The 18,031-nt window shown below is 59.1% G+C and overlaps 1 protein-coding gene across 1 annotated transcript in view; it reads right to left on the bottom strand.

The window, feature by feature from the left end:
• CHD5 (chromodomain helicase DNA binding protein 5) overlaps positions 1-18,031 on the bottom strand; it is a 70,546-nt gene that overhangs the window by 22,475 nt on the left and 30,040 nt on the right. The window contains exons 16-33 of the mRNA XM_047873226.1: positions 15,759-15,896; positions 15,517-15,638; positions 14,508-14,681; positions 13,941-14,082; positions 12,820-12,951; positions 10,472-10,589; positions 9,093-9,217; positions 7,819-8,050; positions 7,530-7,640; positions 7,029-7,201; positions 6,216-6,390; positions 5,707-5,799; positions 5,402-5,490; positions 4,982-5,115; positions 4,435-4,579; positions 3,893-4,052; positions 2,004-2,083; positions 1,630-1,747 (exon numbers count right to left, since the gene is read on the bottom strand). Coding sequence (XP_047729182.1) covers positions 1,630-1,747; positions 2,004-2,083; positions 3,893-4,052; positions 4,435-4,579; positions 4,982-5,115; positions 5,402-5,490; positions 5,707-5,799; positions 6,216-6,390; positions 7,029-7,201; positions 7,530-7,640; positions 7,819-8,050; positions 9,093-9,217; positions 10,472-10,589; positions 12,820-12,951; positions 13,941-14,082; positions 14,508-14,681; positions 15,517-15,638; positions 15,759-15,896 — 2,461 coding nt within the window. The remainder of the gene's footprint in view (positions 1-1,629; positions 1,748-2,003; positions 2,084-3,892; positions 4,053-4,434; positions 4,580-4,981; positions 5,116-5,401; positions 5,491-5,706; positions 5,800-6,215; positions 6,391-7,028; positions 7,202-7,529; positions 7,641-7,818; positions 8,051-9,092; positions 9,218-10,471; positions 10,590-12,819; positions 12,952-13,940; positions 14,083-14,507; positions 14,682-15,516; positions 15,639-15,758; positions 15,897-18,031) is intronic.

Genomic DNA, 18,031 nt, shown 5'->3' with positions numbered 1-18,031 from the left:
CCCAAGCGCCCATCAACTGATGACAATACAAGGCAACGTGTTTCTACAACAGGATGTTATTCAGCCATAAAAAGGGGTGACGTGCTGATCCACGCCACAAGATAAATGAACCTCAAAAACATTATGCTGAGTGAGAGAAGCCAGACACAGAAGGGCATCCGTTTTATGATTCCATTTACCTGAAGTGTCCAGAACAGACAAATCCACAGAGACAGAAAGTACACTTAGTGACTGCCGGGGGTTAAGGAGAGAAGGAAACGGGTAGTAAATGCTAATGGACATGGGGTTTCTTTTTGGAATGATGAAAATATTCTAAAAATTAATGGCGCTGATGGTTGCAAAACTCTACGAATATGCCAAAAATCACTGACTTGTACACTTTATTTTTTTTTCTTTTTTTTTTTTTTTCAACATTTTTTATTTATTTTTGGGACAGAGAGAGACAGAGCATGAATGGGGGAGGGGTAGAGAGAGAGGGAGACACAGAATCGGAAACAGGCTCCAGGCTCTGAGCCATCAGCCCAGAGCCTGACGTGGGGCTTGAACTCATGGACCGCGAGATCGTGACCTGGCTGAAGTCGGACACTTAACCGACTGCGCCACCCAGGCGCCCCTGACTTGTACACTTTAAATGGGTAAACTGTACCCATGTGATTACATCATGCGAAGAGTGTGCATGTATACGTGTATTTTTTGAAGTGAAAGTATAGAAAACCATATACACCAAATACATTCTGAACAAAAGTACGATCCATCCAAATCAGCTTAAATAAACCTTAAAGCAAAAAGTATCAGGAGAGATAAAAGGATCATATAAGAGGCACACTTCACCAGAAAGATATAGAAACCCTAAACCGATATGCATCTGTCAACCCAGTCTCAAATGATAATGAGGCAAACCCTGGCCTTACAAGGCAAAAGGGACTGACCCACAATCGTAGTGAGAGATTTTAACACAAGTCTCTCAGACGTGACGGATTAAAGCAAACCAAAACTGAATAAGGATGTAAGGAGTTTGAGGGGGCCCCTGGGGGGCTCAGTCAGATGAGCATCCAACTCTCGATCTCGGCTCAGGTCATGATTTTACAGCTCGAGCCCCACGTCCGGCTCCAGGCTGGCAGCACAGAGCCTGCTTGCAATTCTCTCTCTCTCTCTGATCCTCCCCTGCTCACTCCCGCTCTCTCTCAAGTAAACAAACAAACAAACAAACAAAAATTTGAACAACATAATGACCTCACACGTATGTTCAGAACCTCACACGCAGTAATGAAGAGAATATGCATTCTTTCCAGGCACACGCGACCACTTCCAAATCTGACCGTATTAAGCCAAAAAGCAGGTTTCATGAACATAATGTAGAAACAATATCACACGGACCCACGTGCCCCAACCACGATACAACGGAGTTAGAAATCACTAATAAAAAGACAGCCCAGTAACCCCCAAACTCTGCTTGGTAGGGAAAGCTAAGTCCACTATAGAGACCCGAGCCCCTGGCTCTCTCCTCCTGCGGATCCCGTCATGGTAGGACGGAGTCTGCCGCTCGGCCAGGGAGAGCCAGCGCGGAGCATAGCTTGGTGGGAGCCAGAGACTGCATTGGCAGAGGTGGGGGACCGTGGGAAGCCTCACCTTTTGGCGGCTGCTCTGGGGACAGCGGGGCCTTCTCTGTGTCCTCCAGTCGCTCCTGGCCATCTGAGTTCTCATGCTTGTCCTCGCCCTCCACTCTGTCCAGGGCAGTTGGCAGGGCCTGGGGAGGACACGCCAGGGATGCTTCAGGGCCTGAGGCCTCAACAGCATGGAGGGCAGAGGACAGGCACTCGGCTGGGAATCCACTCCCTCCTGGTTCCCGTCCGTGCTCCCAAACTGCTCCCCCCGGACCCAGAAGCCCGAGCGTGGAGCCAGAAGGTCTGGGTTTCAGCTGTCCAAGCAAGGGCTGAAAAGGTCCCTAGACCCAACCCCCACTCCGTACCCACCAGGGGCCCAGGCACCAGCATCCTCCACACCTGGATTTCTGGGGGCTTCTTTGGCTTCTGCACCCCCAGCTCCTTCTCATCCATGTAGCCCAGCTGGGCTTCCATTTTGTCTGAAAGATCAAAGGGAAGAGGTGAGACGGTGGGCTTGGGCAGGCAAGGGGTGAAAGGCAGGAAATGGGGCGCCACAGGGGAGACCTAGGCTGGCCTTCAGGAGGCTCCTCTGGGCCTGGCCCCTCCAAAAGGAGGACAGGTGAAGCAGGTGAGCCAGAGATCTCAAGCCAGGCCCGCAGACATGGGGATCCTTGGAGGACCTTGGGCCCAGTGAGGCCAAAGCCACAGGCTGATGGCACAGGGCTGCCCATGGCAGGGAGGGGAGGTTGGCGGAGGCCGGCCTAGGAGCCGGGACAGCTGGCTGTGCTTCCCGCCTTCAGGCTGGCTGACAGGCTGTGTGCCTCCCCTTACTGAGCCAATTCCTGACACCCTGCCCAGTGCTCAGAGCAGCCCTGGGAGGTGTCCACTGTCCGGTCCCACATCACAAGGGAGAAGACGGGGCTCAGATAGGACCAGGTGTGTCCACCTCCAGAGGGCACACTTTTGCCCAGGAGCAGGATAGATGTCCTTGGAGGCACTGAGCCTCTCAGGGATTCACGCCTCACCCGGGCATAGGTAGGTCAGAACGGGGCCTTCGAGGTCCAACGGAGGGAAGACGACACTTTGCCCAAATAAACACATGGGTCACCAAAAGACACTCAAAGACAGACAATTAACGAGGAACAAAAGATCTGAAAAGACATTTCGCCAAAGACACGCGAATGGCCCAGAAGCGCGTGAAAAGATTCTCAACGTCTTCAGCCGTCAGAGAGACGCAAATCAAAACCACGGGAGACACCACTTGGTATCCACTGGGACAGCCGTAAGCAAAAAGTCAGAAAACAAATGTTCGGGGAGGGGGTGGGGAAACCGGGAAGCATCACACGTTGCTGGTGAGAACGTCAAATGGCGTGGCCACTCTGAAAAAGTCCAGCAGTTCCTCAGAATGTCAGGCCACGTGATGCAGCAGTGCCACTCCTAGCCACGCTCACAGCCACGTGACTCATGGCACCCCCCACCTTATTCACGATGGCCCCAAATCCACCAGCTGACGGCCGAGCAAACAGAAACACGGCACATCCCACACAATGGGGTATCACCCGGCCAAAAACAGGAAGGAAGCGGGACACGCCCTACAACGTGGATGAACCTCAGAAACACGCTAGACGGGGGCGCCTGGGGGGCTCAGTCGGTGAAGCGTCCGACTTCGGCTCAGGTCACGATCTCGCAGTTCGTGGGTTCGAGCCCCGCGTCAGGCTCTGTGCTGACAGCTCGGAGCCTGGAGCCCGCTTCGGATTCTGTGTCTCCCTCTCTCTCTGCCCCTCCCCCGCTGGCACTCTTTCTCTCTCGCTCCCAAATATTAAATAAACATTAAAAAATTAAAAAAATAAAAAACATGCTAGAGAATGAAGCCGGACACAAAAGGCCAGGTGTTATGTGGCTTCACGTACATGGAACGTCCAGAACAGGCAAATGCACAGAGTAGATTAGTGGTTGCCAGGGGCTCGGGGGAGAAAGAGTAAGGAATGACTGGTAACAAGTATGTGATTCTCACAGGGGGATGAAAATGCTCTAGAATTAGAGGCAACTCACCCCTGTGAACACACGAGAAACTACCGAATAGTAAGATTTGCAAGGACTGAACGTTGTGGTGAGTAAATAGCCATTAAAAAGATAAACTCTCAGGACAGCGACATTTCTGCAGGCAGAAGCTTGCAGCGGGGGAAGGCAGGCTGTCCGTCCTGGGTTGTGCAGAGGACCCGGCGTCTCCCGGGGCCTTGCCACCGCCCGTGACCCAGGTGCCCTCCCCCGCACATCGGAGCCCAGACCTGGCAGGCCCAGTGGGGCCGGCAGGAGGTGGGCAGGGCTGGCGGGCACTGGCGTGTTGGGGTCCGAGGAGATGACTTCGCTTGGCTTCTTGCCCTCGGGCCCCTCGGGGATCAAGTCCGGGGTGCTGTACTTCCCGTTAACGTGTTCAAACTCCTGAACCTGAGGCAGGAGACAGGGAAGGAGAGAGGGAAGTGGTCTCAGCCCAGAGCCAAGGGCCTCAGGGTGGCTGGAGGGACAGGGGGTGTCCCGGGCTTGGGATGAATGCCACCTCCCCACCGAGGCTGGCCAAGCCGAATGCACTTCTGACCACAAACCTCTACGCCAGGCCCCACCCCCACCCCAGTGTGTGCTCTGCCCCTTGACCTACCGTCCCCACCTCCAGCCTCCCCACCCCCGCCCAGAGAGGCATTCAGAGGGGTCCCTCTAGCCTGACTCAGTGCCCGGAGCCAGGCACTTGCCCTCTGCCCGCTGACCCCCAGAGGGCACACAAGGGCCATGGGGGGGCCGCCAGGAAAGGCCCAGGCAAGGCTTACTCACCCACCTTCTTCCTAACCAGTGACATGACCCCGATGCGGGTAAGCACGTGCTGCCTCGAGAGGCCCTCACGGGGCACGCCGTCCGCGAAGGTCTCTGCACCGTCAGCCCCCGGCTCACACAGGTGCCGCATGAAGAGGGACACATAGGCTCTGGGGTGGGGGGGACTGGGGCTCAGGGAGTGAGGGGCCAGCAAGGACCCTCTGAGAGGGCTGGCAGGACCCCCAGGTAACCCCCTGGCTGGAGCCATCATCCATCAACTGCCTCCCAGTCAGGCCTGCTGGGTCAGGCCCCTAGGGAAGGACTGGGGGCGGGGGGCCCAGAAGGGAGCCCCCCCATGACAGCCCTTGCCCTGGATCTGGTCTAGCAGAGGCGGCTGCTCAGGGTTTTCTGCACCTGAGCCCTGCCCACCCAAAGGCCAGACAACAGGAATCCTCCAGACAGTAAGCCAGGGCGGGAACACAAACACAGCCCGGTGGGCAGGTGCCCTCAGTGGAGCCTGCCCGCTCTGGGGTGGGCAGCCACGCCCCGGGCCACCACCTCAGCCCCTTTACCTAAACTCCTTCTCGCTCTTCCCTCGAAGGTCCCGCACCAGCCAGTGGGAGTTGAAGGCGTCCTGGGGGGGCATGCCCCAGCGCATGATGGCGTTCAGAAAGGCCTTCCGCTGCCGGGCATTGAAGCCCAGCACCTGGGCAGGCGGGGAGTGGGACGGAGGAGCAGAGAACTCAGGGATGGGCAGAGAGGCGGACGGAGGGGAGAAGCTGGGAGAAACACAGAGGAGGCAGGACCCGGAGACCCAGGGGTCTGTCCTGGCCCCACCTCTACTTGGCTGTGACGCTGGGCAGGCCCCTCGCCACCCCCCCCCCCCCCGCCTCTATCCCTACTCCATACCCCCAGAGGTGCAGTAGGGATGAGCTCTTTGTTCTGAGAAGGGGGAAGGGGAGCTGGGAAAGTGGGGTGCAGGCGGGCCCCACCTCGATATTGCCACCCACACGGGCGAGAAGAGGTGGCAGGGGCTTGTCCCTGTCGCTTTTCAGCTGCCTCCTGGATTGTCGCCGTCCACCTGGGAAGCAGACCCACCACGACACCTCACCGGAGCCCGGGGTGTCCCGACCCCCCGCATCCCTTCCAGCAACTCACCCCAGGACAGCAGGACCCCTCAGGACATCCTCCAAAGGATGGACGACTGTCCTGGTGTCCCCAGGGGACCCCAGGCTGACCAGCAGCTCCCTGACAAGTGTCTGGGCCCCAGTCCAGGGTCACCAGTCCTGAGACTCACTCTGCCCTTCTGGCCTTTCCTCAAAGTCCTCGTCCTCGTCCTCGGAGCCGATGGAATATTCAGACTGGTTATCCGAGAGCTCGTCCTGCCACTCTGTGAGGGGCCACGTGCAGAGACACAGAGTGAGCCCCCCCACGCCCAGGGCCATGCCAAGCCCCCAAAACCCAGCCCAGGGGTGAGGGACAACGAAACGAGCACGGTGTACTTCCTGGGAGCTCACTGAACCCCAACAGCCCTGCACTGTATCCTAAGGCATGACACCGTCATCATCCCTCTCTCACAGATGCGGAAACTGAGGCTTCCCCAAGGCCACACCAGGAGCAGTGGTGAAGTCACTGGACCCCTAGCCACCAAGCTTCCCAAACAGCCGGCACCCACCCCTGCTCCCAGCCCCCTTTCTCCAAGCCCCCCCCCCCCCCCCCCCCCCCCCCCCCCCCCCCCCCCGCCAGCCCTCTGACCGCCCGCACTCTCAGCGCCCACAGGCTTCTTGCCCGCCCGGGGCCACGCACCCTGGTCCTCCTGGGAGGCGTCGTTGTAGTTGACCTGCTTGCGGATGCGCTTGCCCTTGCCCAGATTGCGGGCCAGGTCCTCCTGCTGCTGCTCGTAGTGGTGCCGAAGCAGCTTCTCCCAGTAGTCGGGGTCCACGTTCTCCTCCTGCTTGATGATCTCCCGCTCCACCTCCTCCTGGACACAGGCGCAGGGCCCATGAGGGCAGGCCCCGCAGGCGCAGGCCCCGGATGCTCGGAGGTGGGACCAACAGCTCCCCCGGGAGCCTCCCAGCGGCCTCCGCCACTCCCCACCCTCCAAGAGCCCAAGATGAATCGGAAAGCCTGCCTACTCCAGGAAGCCACCTTGATCACCCCAGCCCCAACAGGTCTTCCTCCTGCCCCTGACACAGTCATTCGTTCGTTCGTTCGTTCGTTCATTCATTCATTCACTCCAAAAGTATTTCCTGGCCGTGTGCCAGGCACTGGGGTACAGAAGTGAATAAGCCGCAGCCTTGCCCTCAGGAGGCTCCTGGTTCCTGAAGGATAATTAGCACCCAGGGTCTGCATGGAGGGTGATGGGAGTTGAGGAGGAAGCGGAGGAGGAGGAAGCGGAGACGCCACCCAGGAGAGACCCAGGATTAAAAGTTTGCTGTGAGAGGAGAAGGGCGGCCGCGGCGGGGGCGGGGCCGCAGCGGGGGCGGGGCCGCAGCGGGGGCGGGGCCGCAGCGGGGGCGGGGCCGCAGCGGGGGCGGGGCCGCAGCGGGGGCGGGGCCGCAGCGGGGGCGGGGCCGCAGCGGGGGCGGGGCCGCAGCGGGGGCGGGGCCGCGGGCTTACCACGCCATCCTCCTCGCGCACCACGTACTGCGCCACCTTGAAGGAGCTCAGGTATTCGTTCATGTTCTGCAGCTCCGTGTCGTCCGTGGCGTCCTGGTTTCTGTCCAGCAGCTTGGAGATGGCCGCATCGTCATAGTGGATCACACTGCTGTCCTCCACGTCCTTGTTGTCGCCTGGGAGCAGACAGGGTGCAGAGTGAAGGGACAAGATGGGGTGCCCAGGTCCAAGTGTGGGGACCCCACAGGAACAGACTCCCGACCATGGCCCTTCCCAGCCTCCAGTAGGGGCGGCAGCAGATCAGAGAGCGGAACCTGCACCGTATCAGCGCGGCTGCCTGCTCACCGGACAGTCCGCGGGCACCCAAGTGAGGGGCCAGTGGGGGCGAACACGGGAGCCCGACAAAACACAGAAAGGGGTGGCAGGGCGGGGCGAAACCCTTCCTCTCCGGGACACCCCTCGAAACACAAGAGGAGCTGGGAGCTAGGCTGACTTCGCCCCTACCTGGCGGGGTACTGCCATGCTTTTTCTTGGCGCTGGCAGCCAGGGCTCCCCCTTTAGAGGACTGGACATCCGGGATGGGCGTGACAGGCCTCTGGCCCTGAGACATCATGCCTGTAGGACAGAGTCAGAGGGGTTGCAGGGCTGGGGGGCAACCCCTAGCCCCAGTGCCTAGAGACGCCGCCCTGAACCTACCCTCCATGGCCAAGAGACGGGGGCAGAGGAGAAAGGCTGTGGGCCCCGGGGACGGATGGAGCGTCACCCCCACCCACTAGCCGCCCTAGACGCCCACCCTCCACGTCGTCCTTGAAGAGCTCCTCGGTGCCGAACTTGAGGATGTCGTCCAGCTCCTGCTTGGTCATGGAGCCAGACTTGGAACCGAGGCCAGGCCGCACCACCAGGTGGGTGAGCATCATCTTGCGCTTGGCCACCTGCGTGATGCGCTCCTCCACCGAGGCCCGAGTCACAAAGCGGTAGATCATTACCTTCTTGTTCTGTCCGATGCGGTGGGCGCGGCTGAAGGCCTGGGGGCAAGCCGCAGCTCAGTGCTGGGGGTTCAGCCAAGGGCGGGGGCCGGGAGCCGCAAGGTGGGAGGGGCGTGCACGCGTGCTCAGGGGCCTGTTCTGCATGGGGCTGTGCTGGCTTCCTGACCGTGGGTGGTCTCGGGTGGGCCTGGGCGCCCCCATAGGTGGAACTAGGCAAAACTGCAGGTGGGCGGGGGTGTGTGCAGGGGGGGGGGAGCCAGTGTGTGCCCCTGAGAAAGCCACACGGGGCTCTGACGGCAGTCCTGGGGAGGTGGGGTGGCACCTCCCTTGAAGCGAGCCGCTCGTGACCGCAGGAGCTCCTGTTGGAGACACTCGGCCACCCTGGGAGGGCAGCAAGGCCAGCAAGCTGCCCATTGGTATGAGGACGTGCCCGAGGCTCTGTGCATCAGGCGTCTGCGTGAGGCGACCCTAGCGTGACTATCTGTGTGGGTGACTCTGCGTGGGCGCACACACGTGTGCGTGAGACATGAGTTTGTGTGTGCCCCTAACAGTATGTACTCAGTGTGTCCATCCCTGCCCCAGGTGGCCAGGGACAAGAGCGTGTGTCTTAGTTCCCACACCCCTACCCCTTCAGCCCTTCCATCCTTCCTCACCAACCCCGCTTGCCCCTCCTCCATCTCTTCTCCCACAGGCTTGTCCCCCCAGTATTTCCTTGGTTTCCCCCCCAAATTGCCCCCCGTCTGGGTCCCAGGACTCCCTCCTTTTGACTCCCCCCATGGGCTTGATCCTAAGAGTGATGGGACAGACGAAGGGTTATCAGCCACACAGACTGCTGTGTGTCCTTGGGCACATTGCCTGCCCTCTCTGGGCATTTCCTCTTTTGTACAGTGAGGAAGCTGGAGGGGCAGGGCACAGCCTCCACTCACCTCCCAGGTCCCCTCTTGGGGCTGGGATTCCATGAGGGTGGCCCAGGGGGAGGTGACACCCGGACACACAGTCTGAGGGGGAGGGGTGGAAAGCCCACAGAACCAGTGGTGGCAAGGGGGCTCTCTGACAGGGTTACGGTGTCAGGGCCACAGACCTGGATGTCATTGTGCGGATTCCAGTCTGAGTCGTAGATGATGACCGTGTCTGCTGTAGCCAGGTTGATGCCCAGGCCACCCGCCCGGGTCGAGAGGAGGAAGCAGAACTGCTGGGCCCCGGGGGCTGAGGAAGAGAGGCAGGTGCCCAGTGGGGCCAGTGAGGGGCTGCCCAGAGAGGTGAGGGTGGGCACAGGTGGACAGCAGATAGGAGGGCTGGAGAGGACAGGAGAGGGGGAGGGGGGTGCTGGGACACCGTGGCCCCATCACAGATGACATCAGCCGCAGCTGTGTTCAGGGTAAGCCTGAGGAGGCCCAGGGCCCAGGGTGGGGACAGAGCAGCCCCCTTGAGCCCCACTCAGCCCCCAGCTGTGCTCTGAGTCCTGACTCTACAGGAGGGAGCCAGAGAGAGAAGGAAGTTACGTTCAAAGCCTAGATGAGCAAAGACCAAACTACAGGGCCCTGGCCACCCCACCGGGCAGCTCCCACTGTCGCAAGACAGCTGGTTCTCAGGCCCACCTGAGCCCTTCATAAGTGACGGGGTCTGACCTGTGCGCCCGAGAGAGCTGCAAACAGGTTCCCGATCCTCCCGGGGCCTCGGCCACTCCCACCTCCGTCTAGATCTTGCAACTCTGGACTCGCTTCACCTCAAACACGAGTGGACAACAGGAACCCCTCCCCTGGGCGATCGGGCAGTGGGGCCCCAGCCCTGTTCTGAGGGTGGAGGCCAGCAGAAAGCCACAAGCCCCAGGGAAACAGCTCATCATCACTGCTGCAAACCTTGCCACTATAAAGGGGCACTGGGTCACCTGACCTCTCCCCCACTCCGGAGGTCTCCTTCACTGCCCAGCAAGCTCCGGTCTCTCCTTCCCGGGCCAGGAAGAGAGTACATTGAGTTTGGATGCGTAGGGCTCTGCTTCTTCCTCTCTGTCGCTAGGAAGCAGCCTGCAGGGAGCAGGCGCTCAGCTCCACCCCTCCCGCGGTCTGTTTTAGGGTGGCAGCTTCTGTCCCACACTGCTGGTAACCGGTGGCTTATCTGGGGTATCAGAAGCCCACAGGTGCCGGCCAGACCCTCAGCCCCAGCTTCATTTAGTAACAGAGGTGGTAATTTCCTCTTTCTCCTGGTCTGGGTCTCAGTTCCAAGCAGGTGTTCCCTACTGGGCCCTCAGCACCCCAGGCAGCCCCCAGAGGTTCCGTGGAATTCATTCCTTTTAGCATTTAAAAGGGACAGCTGTTAGGACTTAGACACCAATCTGCTTTCTGCAGCCACGTGAGGGGAAACTAATCTGAACATCAGTTGGGTGGCCTGGCTGAGACCCCAGCCTGGGAGGAAGGGCAGATATAGGGTCCCAGTCAAGAATGCATGGGTAAGGCAGGGTACCGTTGAATCTGTCGATCGCCTCTTGTCGGAGGCCCCCAGTGATGCCACCATCAATCCGCTCATACTTGTAGCCCTCATACTCCAGGAAGTCCTCCAGAAGGTCCAACATCTTCGTCATCTGCAGGGGACATGATATGCCTGAGGGGCTGCCCCAGAGCAAGGAATCCCATGGGGCCACGGGCATGGTCCCCATGAGTTTGGGGAAGACAGAGCTGCCTGTTGAGTGGGGAGAGAGGTGGGACCCAGGCAGACCCGACTCGGGGCTCCCTGGAGAAGAATGCAGCCTCCAGCCTTGACCCCCAGAGTCACTGCATCACCCACACCAGCCCCACAGCCATCTGTCTAAAGCACAGCTCTGAGCAGCCCTGCCCTTACCTCACAGCACAAAATCCCAGCTCCTCACCCTGGCATTCTATATGGGCTTCATGTCTCAATGCTTCCATCATACCCTCAGCTACCCCAAATGACCTGGCCTCTCCTCCTGGAAAGCCCACCCCCTTACTGCCTAGGGAACTCAAACAGCACCTCTTCTGTGAGGTTTTCCCTGATTTCACTGCTCCCTATAAGAAGAGAATAGCAGTCCCTTCTGGGCTCCCATTACCCCGTGTATCTCCCTTCATTCTTGAGAGATAGTTGAGCTGGATATAAAATGATCCATTCCCGCAGGATACTGAAGATTTTACGACTGCCTCCTGCCACCTGTTGTTGCCGATGAGAAGCCTAAGGACAGTCTGATCATCATTCCTTTGTAGGTACTAGGTCTGAAGTGCTGTGATTTCCCTGTAAGGTGCCTAGGGATTCGTTTCTTTATATTTATCCTGCTTGGTACTCCAGAGTACGTTTCAGATCTGAGACCTCACGTCTTCCCCCAGGTCTGCAAACTCTCACGGATTCCAGCTTCTTCGCCATTTTCTCTATTTCTTCCTCTGCAACTCCTGTTAGATGATTATTGGAGCCTCTCAAGGTGTCCTTCGTGCACTTTCTCCTTTCTGATCTTTGTGTCTCTCTGCTCCATTCTGGGGAGATTCTCAGCACCAGGTCCCATTCATCAGCATTGCCCTCACCAGTGCTGAGAGTTTATCCAAGGTGTTGAAATGTTTTATTTTAGTTCCACGCAGACCCTTTTCCTATCCAATTATTCTTGTTCATTTCTTCCTGCTTGTGCTTAACTGATTTCTTCTTGATTTATGGGTTGTTACTCCATTAATTTTGGGGATCCTAAACATGCTTGTCTGAAGTCTTTTTCAGGCTTTTCTATTATTCTTTTCGTTTGGAGTGTACGTACTGTTTTGTGGGATGTCCTAATATCCGGTTTTGTCATGAGGTTTGGAAGTGGGGTTTGTGGGCCCGTTTTAGGTGCTCTGTCTCCGTCCCTTTCCCTCTGTGCCCATTTCTAGGAGTTGCGCAGTCCCTTCTCTTTGGTCCCAGAATCATATCTTATGTTGGCAGGGGGTTGGGGGCATTGTGGGTCCAGTCTCCAAGCCAGTCCACAGTGCCAGGCTTGGTCAGATTTCCCCAACGTCTCTGGGCCTCCTGCGGGCCCATGGTGGGGTCGAGGCTGCAGGCAGGAGCCGCGGTCACCAGCTGACTTCGGTACACAGAAGAGCCACATCCTCCTCTCTGGCTTTGAGCAAGGGGCCTGGCTCCGTCCCAGAATACAGGAGCATTTTTAGCACCAGGACCCGCAGGACCATTGCTGACTCCCATCACAGAGACGACCCCGGAACTAAATGTCTCTTTACGTCCGTCGCCCACATCCGTCTCCCACACTAGACTGGGCGTGTCTCAAGGACAGGGACTGGCCCCGTGCCTCCCACAGAGCCTGACAGATGCAACCAGAGGGGTGAGGGAACAAGGGGTGCACAGACCAGCAGACCCCCGGGCTGCACGGCCTGCCTCTGACCAGCCAAGAGGCAGTGGTACGCGTGCCATTTCAGGAGGAGCTGCCCCCGCACAGGCTCTGCCCAAACCAGCCTCAGGGCCCGCCTGTGACAAGTCAGGCTGCAGGGGTGAGGGCCAGGGGCTGTCGTCCCAGCCTGGACACCGGGGAAGGCTCTGCTGCTTCGGGGGGGGGGTGGGCAGGCCAGAAGGGGCAGGTGGTGGGGAAGACGCTGGGCTTTATGGCCAACATGCCCTGAGCTCCTGGAGCTTGGCACCCAGCCAGCTTTCTGGGCTGTGCCCGGCCAGGGCGCACACGAACAACCTCTGACGTGCAGTCCACCGGGAAAGAGCACCAGGCCTGGAGGGCCACCGGCAGGCGGCGCCCTCAGCTGGCAGGGGTGCCCTCTGCAGGATGTGGAGTGGGGGCTGCGGGGGGGGGGGGGGGGGAAGCAGGGAGGTCAGCTCACCTGGGAGAAAATGAGCACGCGGTGCCCTTCATCCCTCAGTTTCTTGAGCATCTTCTGTAGCAGCATGAGCTTGCCCGAGGACTTGACCAGGGAGCTGCCGTCATAGGAGCCATTGGGCAAGACGGGGGCCTCCTGTAGACACAGCAGAAGGTGGGGCATTGGGGGGCTTCCCGGGTCGGACCGGGCAGACAGGCCACTCATCCCACGGGGCCCCTCTGGGCACACGGCACTCCCAGGCAGAGCCCTCCGTCTCCCCCTGCTGGCACTCCACCAGGACACCGGGGACATCAGCCAACAGGCGATGACAGGGTCTTAAACTAAGCCGGCCTTCCCAGAAGGAATTATGCCTGGTCTCTGTGGTCATGGTAGGGCGCATCCTGGCAAGGCCAAGCCCTGAACCCCAGCTGGGCAGGACATCAGCCCAAGGGCCCTGCCGTGCCAGGGAGGTGAGAGAGATCTGGGGGGCAGATCACCCACAGCACGGCCCCCCACGGCTCCCTCTGCACGTGTCTGGCTGTCTGGGGGCAGGAGGCAGACACCGCGGAGGGTTTCAGCAAGAACCAGAACAGTAGTGACGGTGACAAGAACAGCCGTGCCGGGCTCTCTCTGAGGGCACTTTCTCACCCGGCCCTCACCCTTTCAGGCAGATGCTGTTACTGTCCCATTTTATAGAAGATAAAGCTGAGGCTCGGAGCAGGACCACTGGCTTTCCTGAGACCACAGGGTTGGAGCTGGTGCCTGACCCGGGTCCAGTCTCTCACTTCAGGACTACCTGGGGCCCCACGCAGGCCTTCCGGACTCCCCCGGTGACCGAGCACAGCCAGATCAGCCTGGGGTGCCCTGATGCCCCCCACTGCTTTGTGGGCACAAGGAGGGGTCAAGGGAAGGAGAGGGCCTGCCTGAGCAACGGACGGAGGTAAGTTTTCAGAAACTGGGTGTAACGGGGCCACATCACCTGTAAGTCCACACGTGCGGGGAGGGCTGGGGGGCTGAGGGTGCCACGGCAGCCACGGACAGGCACCACGACGGGCAAAGGGAACCTACCGCGGCAGCCTCGGGCCCTTACCGTGACGGTCACAGGCACCCACTACAGTGGCCACAGGGCGGCCATGGGGACCTACCACGGCAGCCACGGGGAAGAGGTAGGGGTGGTTGCAACACTTCTTCAGGTCCATCATGATGTTGAGCAGCGACACCTGGTTCCCTCCCCCCTTGGAGTTCAGTGCCTCGAAGTTCCGCGTGAGGATGAACTTGTAGTACTTCCTGCAGCAGGGCGAGGAGGAAAGGCAGGCTGGACGCCAGGGCCGCCCTGACCTCTGAGAGGACACTCTCTGCTCTGCAGGGAGAGGGGCTGCCGGCTGAGCACCACTCACAGAGACCAGAGGGGCCCTGCCGGGTGAAGCCCCAGGCCCCGACTCACCCAGCAAGTTACTGAGGACACTGAAAAGCCTCAGGCAGCCCTAACCCAGGCCAGTGAAAGAGGTCAAAGAAGGAAGCGTGTGCAAAAGGTGAGTCAAGGGGTCCGCGGGGGAGGGGAGGGAGCAGGGTGTGGGGCGCAGAGCCTTCCCATCACCCGGGGAAGCGTTGCTGGAAGGCTCAGTCAGACCTTCTGGGAGAAGGCAAGCCCAGGGGGCGTGAGGCAGGCCGCTCTGTGGCGGGGCCCCAGCGGGGGCGGAGCGTCCACTCACTTCTGCATCTGGCTCAGCTCCACGCGAACGATCAGCTCGGTCTTGGCCGGCATGTTCTTGAACACATCGGCCTTGAGCCGCCTCAGCATGTGCGGCCCCAGCAGGTCATGGAGCTTTTTGATCTGGTCTTCCTTGGAGATATCGGCAAACTCCTCCAGGAAGCCCTCCAGATTGCTGCGAGAGAGAACCAGGATCAGAGCCAGGAGCAGGGGACTGGAACAGGCCAAAGCCCTCTGCAGAGGAAGTCAGGATTGGGGTGGGGGACCAGAGGGTCAAGGGCAGGCCGGTTAGCTGGTGGGCCTGGGAGCCTTCGCCCTGCCCTAAGTGTCCCTTCAGTGTCCACCTAAGCCCGTGTCCCCACCCCTCCAGTATAGCTCGACCACATAGGATAACTTCCTCTCCTCAAAGCTGTCCTGGAAACAAAGTCTCTAGGACTTTTACCCCTGTTACAGGAAAGGAAACTGAGGCTGATGGGGGCCCAAGGTTGTATGGTGCGGCCTGCCCTCCAATCTGTATCTCCTGATTCTGAAGTCAGCACCCTCCACCCTGAACCCCCCATTCTGAGCCGGAGAATGGGGTAGGTGAAGGCAAGGAGGCCGGGGCCCCCCACTGGCAGGGGCTCCGTGTTCACCCCATATCCACCACCACCCCCAGCCTTCTGCCCTCATCACTGTCACCCAGGTGGTCACCTAGGTGTTAGTGGAGGGGAAGGAATGAGACAGGGCATGGGGGGCAAGGACAGCAGCCCCAGAGGACGCCCCGGCGGTCTCCTGGGGCAGAGCCGAGGATCAGTCACAGTATTCAGGGCAGCTCACGTCCACGGAGCCCCCTGCACACGCCAGGGCCGCGGCCCCTCCCGCACAGGTCATTTGGGGCAGGCTGCTGCCAATGCTCCCATTTTACTGACAAGGAAGCTGAGCTCCAGCTCCCACTGAACTGGTCTTCCCTGGCTGCCCTCCGGCCTGCCTCCCCGGCCACGACCCCTCCCCGGCCACACCCCCTGGCTCACTTGAACCTCTCTGGAGTCAGGAAGTTGAGGAGGTGGAAAAGCTCCTCCAGGTTGTTCTGAAGCGGGGTCCCCGTCAGCAGCAGCTTGTAATCGATCTTGTAGCTGTTCAAGACCCTGAAGAACTTCGGGGAGGAGGCGGCCAGTTAGGGGGAGCGGGGCGGCCAGCCAGCACCCCTCCCCACCCCACCCCTCCACCGGGGTGGAAGGGGTGGCTCCAGGGGCCAGCAGCCAGCACCGCCTACCTTGGACTGGTTGTTCTTGAGCCGGTGGGCCTCGTCCACCACAAGGCAGGCCCACTCGATGGAGCCCAGGATGGCCTGGTCGATGGTGATGAGCTCGTAGGAGGTGAGCAGGACGTGGAATTTGATCTGCACTTCTTTCTGGAGGGGAAGAGGAGCATCTGGGAGGGGAGCAGGTAGGGTCTCCAGAGATAAGGAGACGTGGAGGAGGGGTGGACAGGACTCCGGAGGGCCCAGGGAGGCTCTGGGACTGACAGGAAGGGCCGCGGGGGCAAGCCCCCTCATCCTCACAAGCCGCCCCCCCCCACGCTGTCATTGTCCCCATTTACAGCTCACAGGATCTCAGGCTGGTCCCCAAGACCAATGGATGGCAGAACCAGGATTCGCACAGGGAAGCGATCCCTGCACGTGTGGTTAAATGCTCTGCCGTCGCTGATTTGAGATTCTTTTTTGTCTTTTAAGTTTTATTTTATTTTTGAGAAACAGAGTGGGGGGAGGGCAGAGAGAGAGGGGGGCCAGGAGGATCCGAAGCGGGCTCTACACGGACAAGCAGCCAACCCGACGCGGGGCTCAAACTGTCAAACCGAGAAACCATGACCTGAGCTGAAGTTCAACCGACTGAGCCACCCAGGTGCCCCCACGGACTTGAAATTCTTGATAATCACGTTGTTGAATTTGTGTTTTGTAAGAGGATATCTATGGAATGACGGAGCCCCCAGCTTCCCTGTCCCCACCCAGCAAACACCAATGCCTCACACCCTTGTGGGGGCCAGGCCCGGGCATGGGGGACATTCACCCTGAGAGTAGCCCTGTGCTGAGGAAACAGGACATTAAATAGCCAATAAAAACCACCACCCAGGGACACCTGGGTGGCGCAGTCGGTTAAACGTCCGACTTCAGCCAGGTCACGATCTCGCGGTCCGTGAGTTCGAGCCCCGCGTCAGGCTCTGGGCTGATGGCTCGGAGCCTGGAGCCTGTTTCCGATTCTGTGTCTCCCTCTCTCTCTGCCCCTCCCCCGTTCATGCTCTGTCTCTCTCTGTCCCAAAAATAAATAAACGTTGAAAAAAAAATTTTTTTTAAAAAAAACCACCACCCAGAGGTCGAGAGAGAGACTACTAAAAAAAGGAAAACGCTGTTTCTTGCATTTGAACCAGGGGCCCTGCGTCTTCAGTCTCCACTGGGCCCCGCAAAGGAGGTAGCCAGTCCTGGCCAATCCAAGCCCGGATCTCCCAGCGACCGACGTCCCTTGTGAAGGGGCCAGAGAGGGGCAGAGGGGCGTCTCATTGCACGGGCTCTGCCTGCAGGTGGCCCCTGGGTTTGCACCCGGCCCTACCCTTTCCAGCTAGACCCAAGTCAAGCTAATTAGCCTCCTGAGCCTCAGTATCCCCTTTGGTAAAAAAAAAAAAAAAAAAAAGGAGAGATCCTGTCTGCGTGAGGAACGCCATGAGAATCCAGAGGGCAAAAGCCGTCCCTTAAAATAATTAAACGCACATGGGATCACTACAGGATCCAAGTATTCCGCTTCTGGATACAGACCCAAAGGCCCAACAGAAGGGAAGCAGGGACTCGGAGTAAATGTCAGCACATCCATGTTCATAGCATTTTCACAAGAGCCAAAAGGTGGAAACCACCCAAGGGTCTGGATGGGTGAATGAAAAAGGAAATGCAGTTCGCCAATGGAGTGCTATTCGGTCTAAGAAGAGAGGACACTCCGGGGGTGCCTGGGTGGCTCAGTCACTTTAGTGTCCGACCCTTGATCTTGCCTCCGACCATGATCTCACAGTTCATGGAATTAAGCCCCGAATTGGGCTCTTCGCTGACAGTGCAGAGCCTGCTTGGGATTCTCTCCCTCTCTCTCTCTGCCCCTCCCCTGCTCCCGCACACGCGCTCTCTCTCTCTCTCTCTCTCTCTGTCTCAAAATAAATAAATAAACACTAAAAAAAAGAAGAAGAAGAAGAAGGGAGAACATTCTGACCCATGTTACGACAAGGGTGAGATTGAGGGCACTTTGCTAAGTGAGATAAGCCAGTCACAAAAAAGCATACACTGTGCCATTCTACTCAAATGAGGCACTGATCGGTAATCACGGGGCGGGTGCCAGGGGCTGGCGGAGTTACTGCTTGATGGGGACCGAGTTTTGGTTCTGCAAGAGGAGAAAGTTCTGGAGACGAATAATGGGGGATGGCTGCCCGATGGTGGAGGGTACTCGGTGCCCCTGAACCGCACGCTTCAAAATGGTCACAACGGTAAATTTTATGTCTGTGTATTTTAGCACA

The sequence above is a fragment of the Prionailurus viverrinus genome, chromosome C1, assembly GCF_022837055.1.
Source record: "Prionailurus viverrinus isolate Anna chromosome C1, UM_Priviv_1.0, whole genome shotgun sequence".
Taxonomy (NCBI): Eukaryota; Metazoa; Chordata; class Mammalia; order Carnivora; family Felidae; genus Prionailurus; species Prionailurus viverrinus.
The sequence above is the reverse complement of the archived record's forward strand: the minus strand, read 5'-3'. Positions and strand labels throughout refer to the sequence as shown.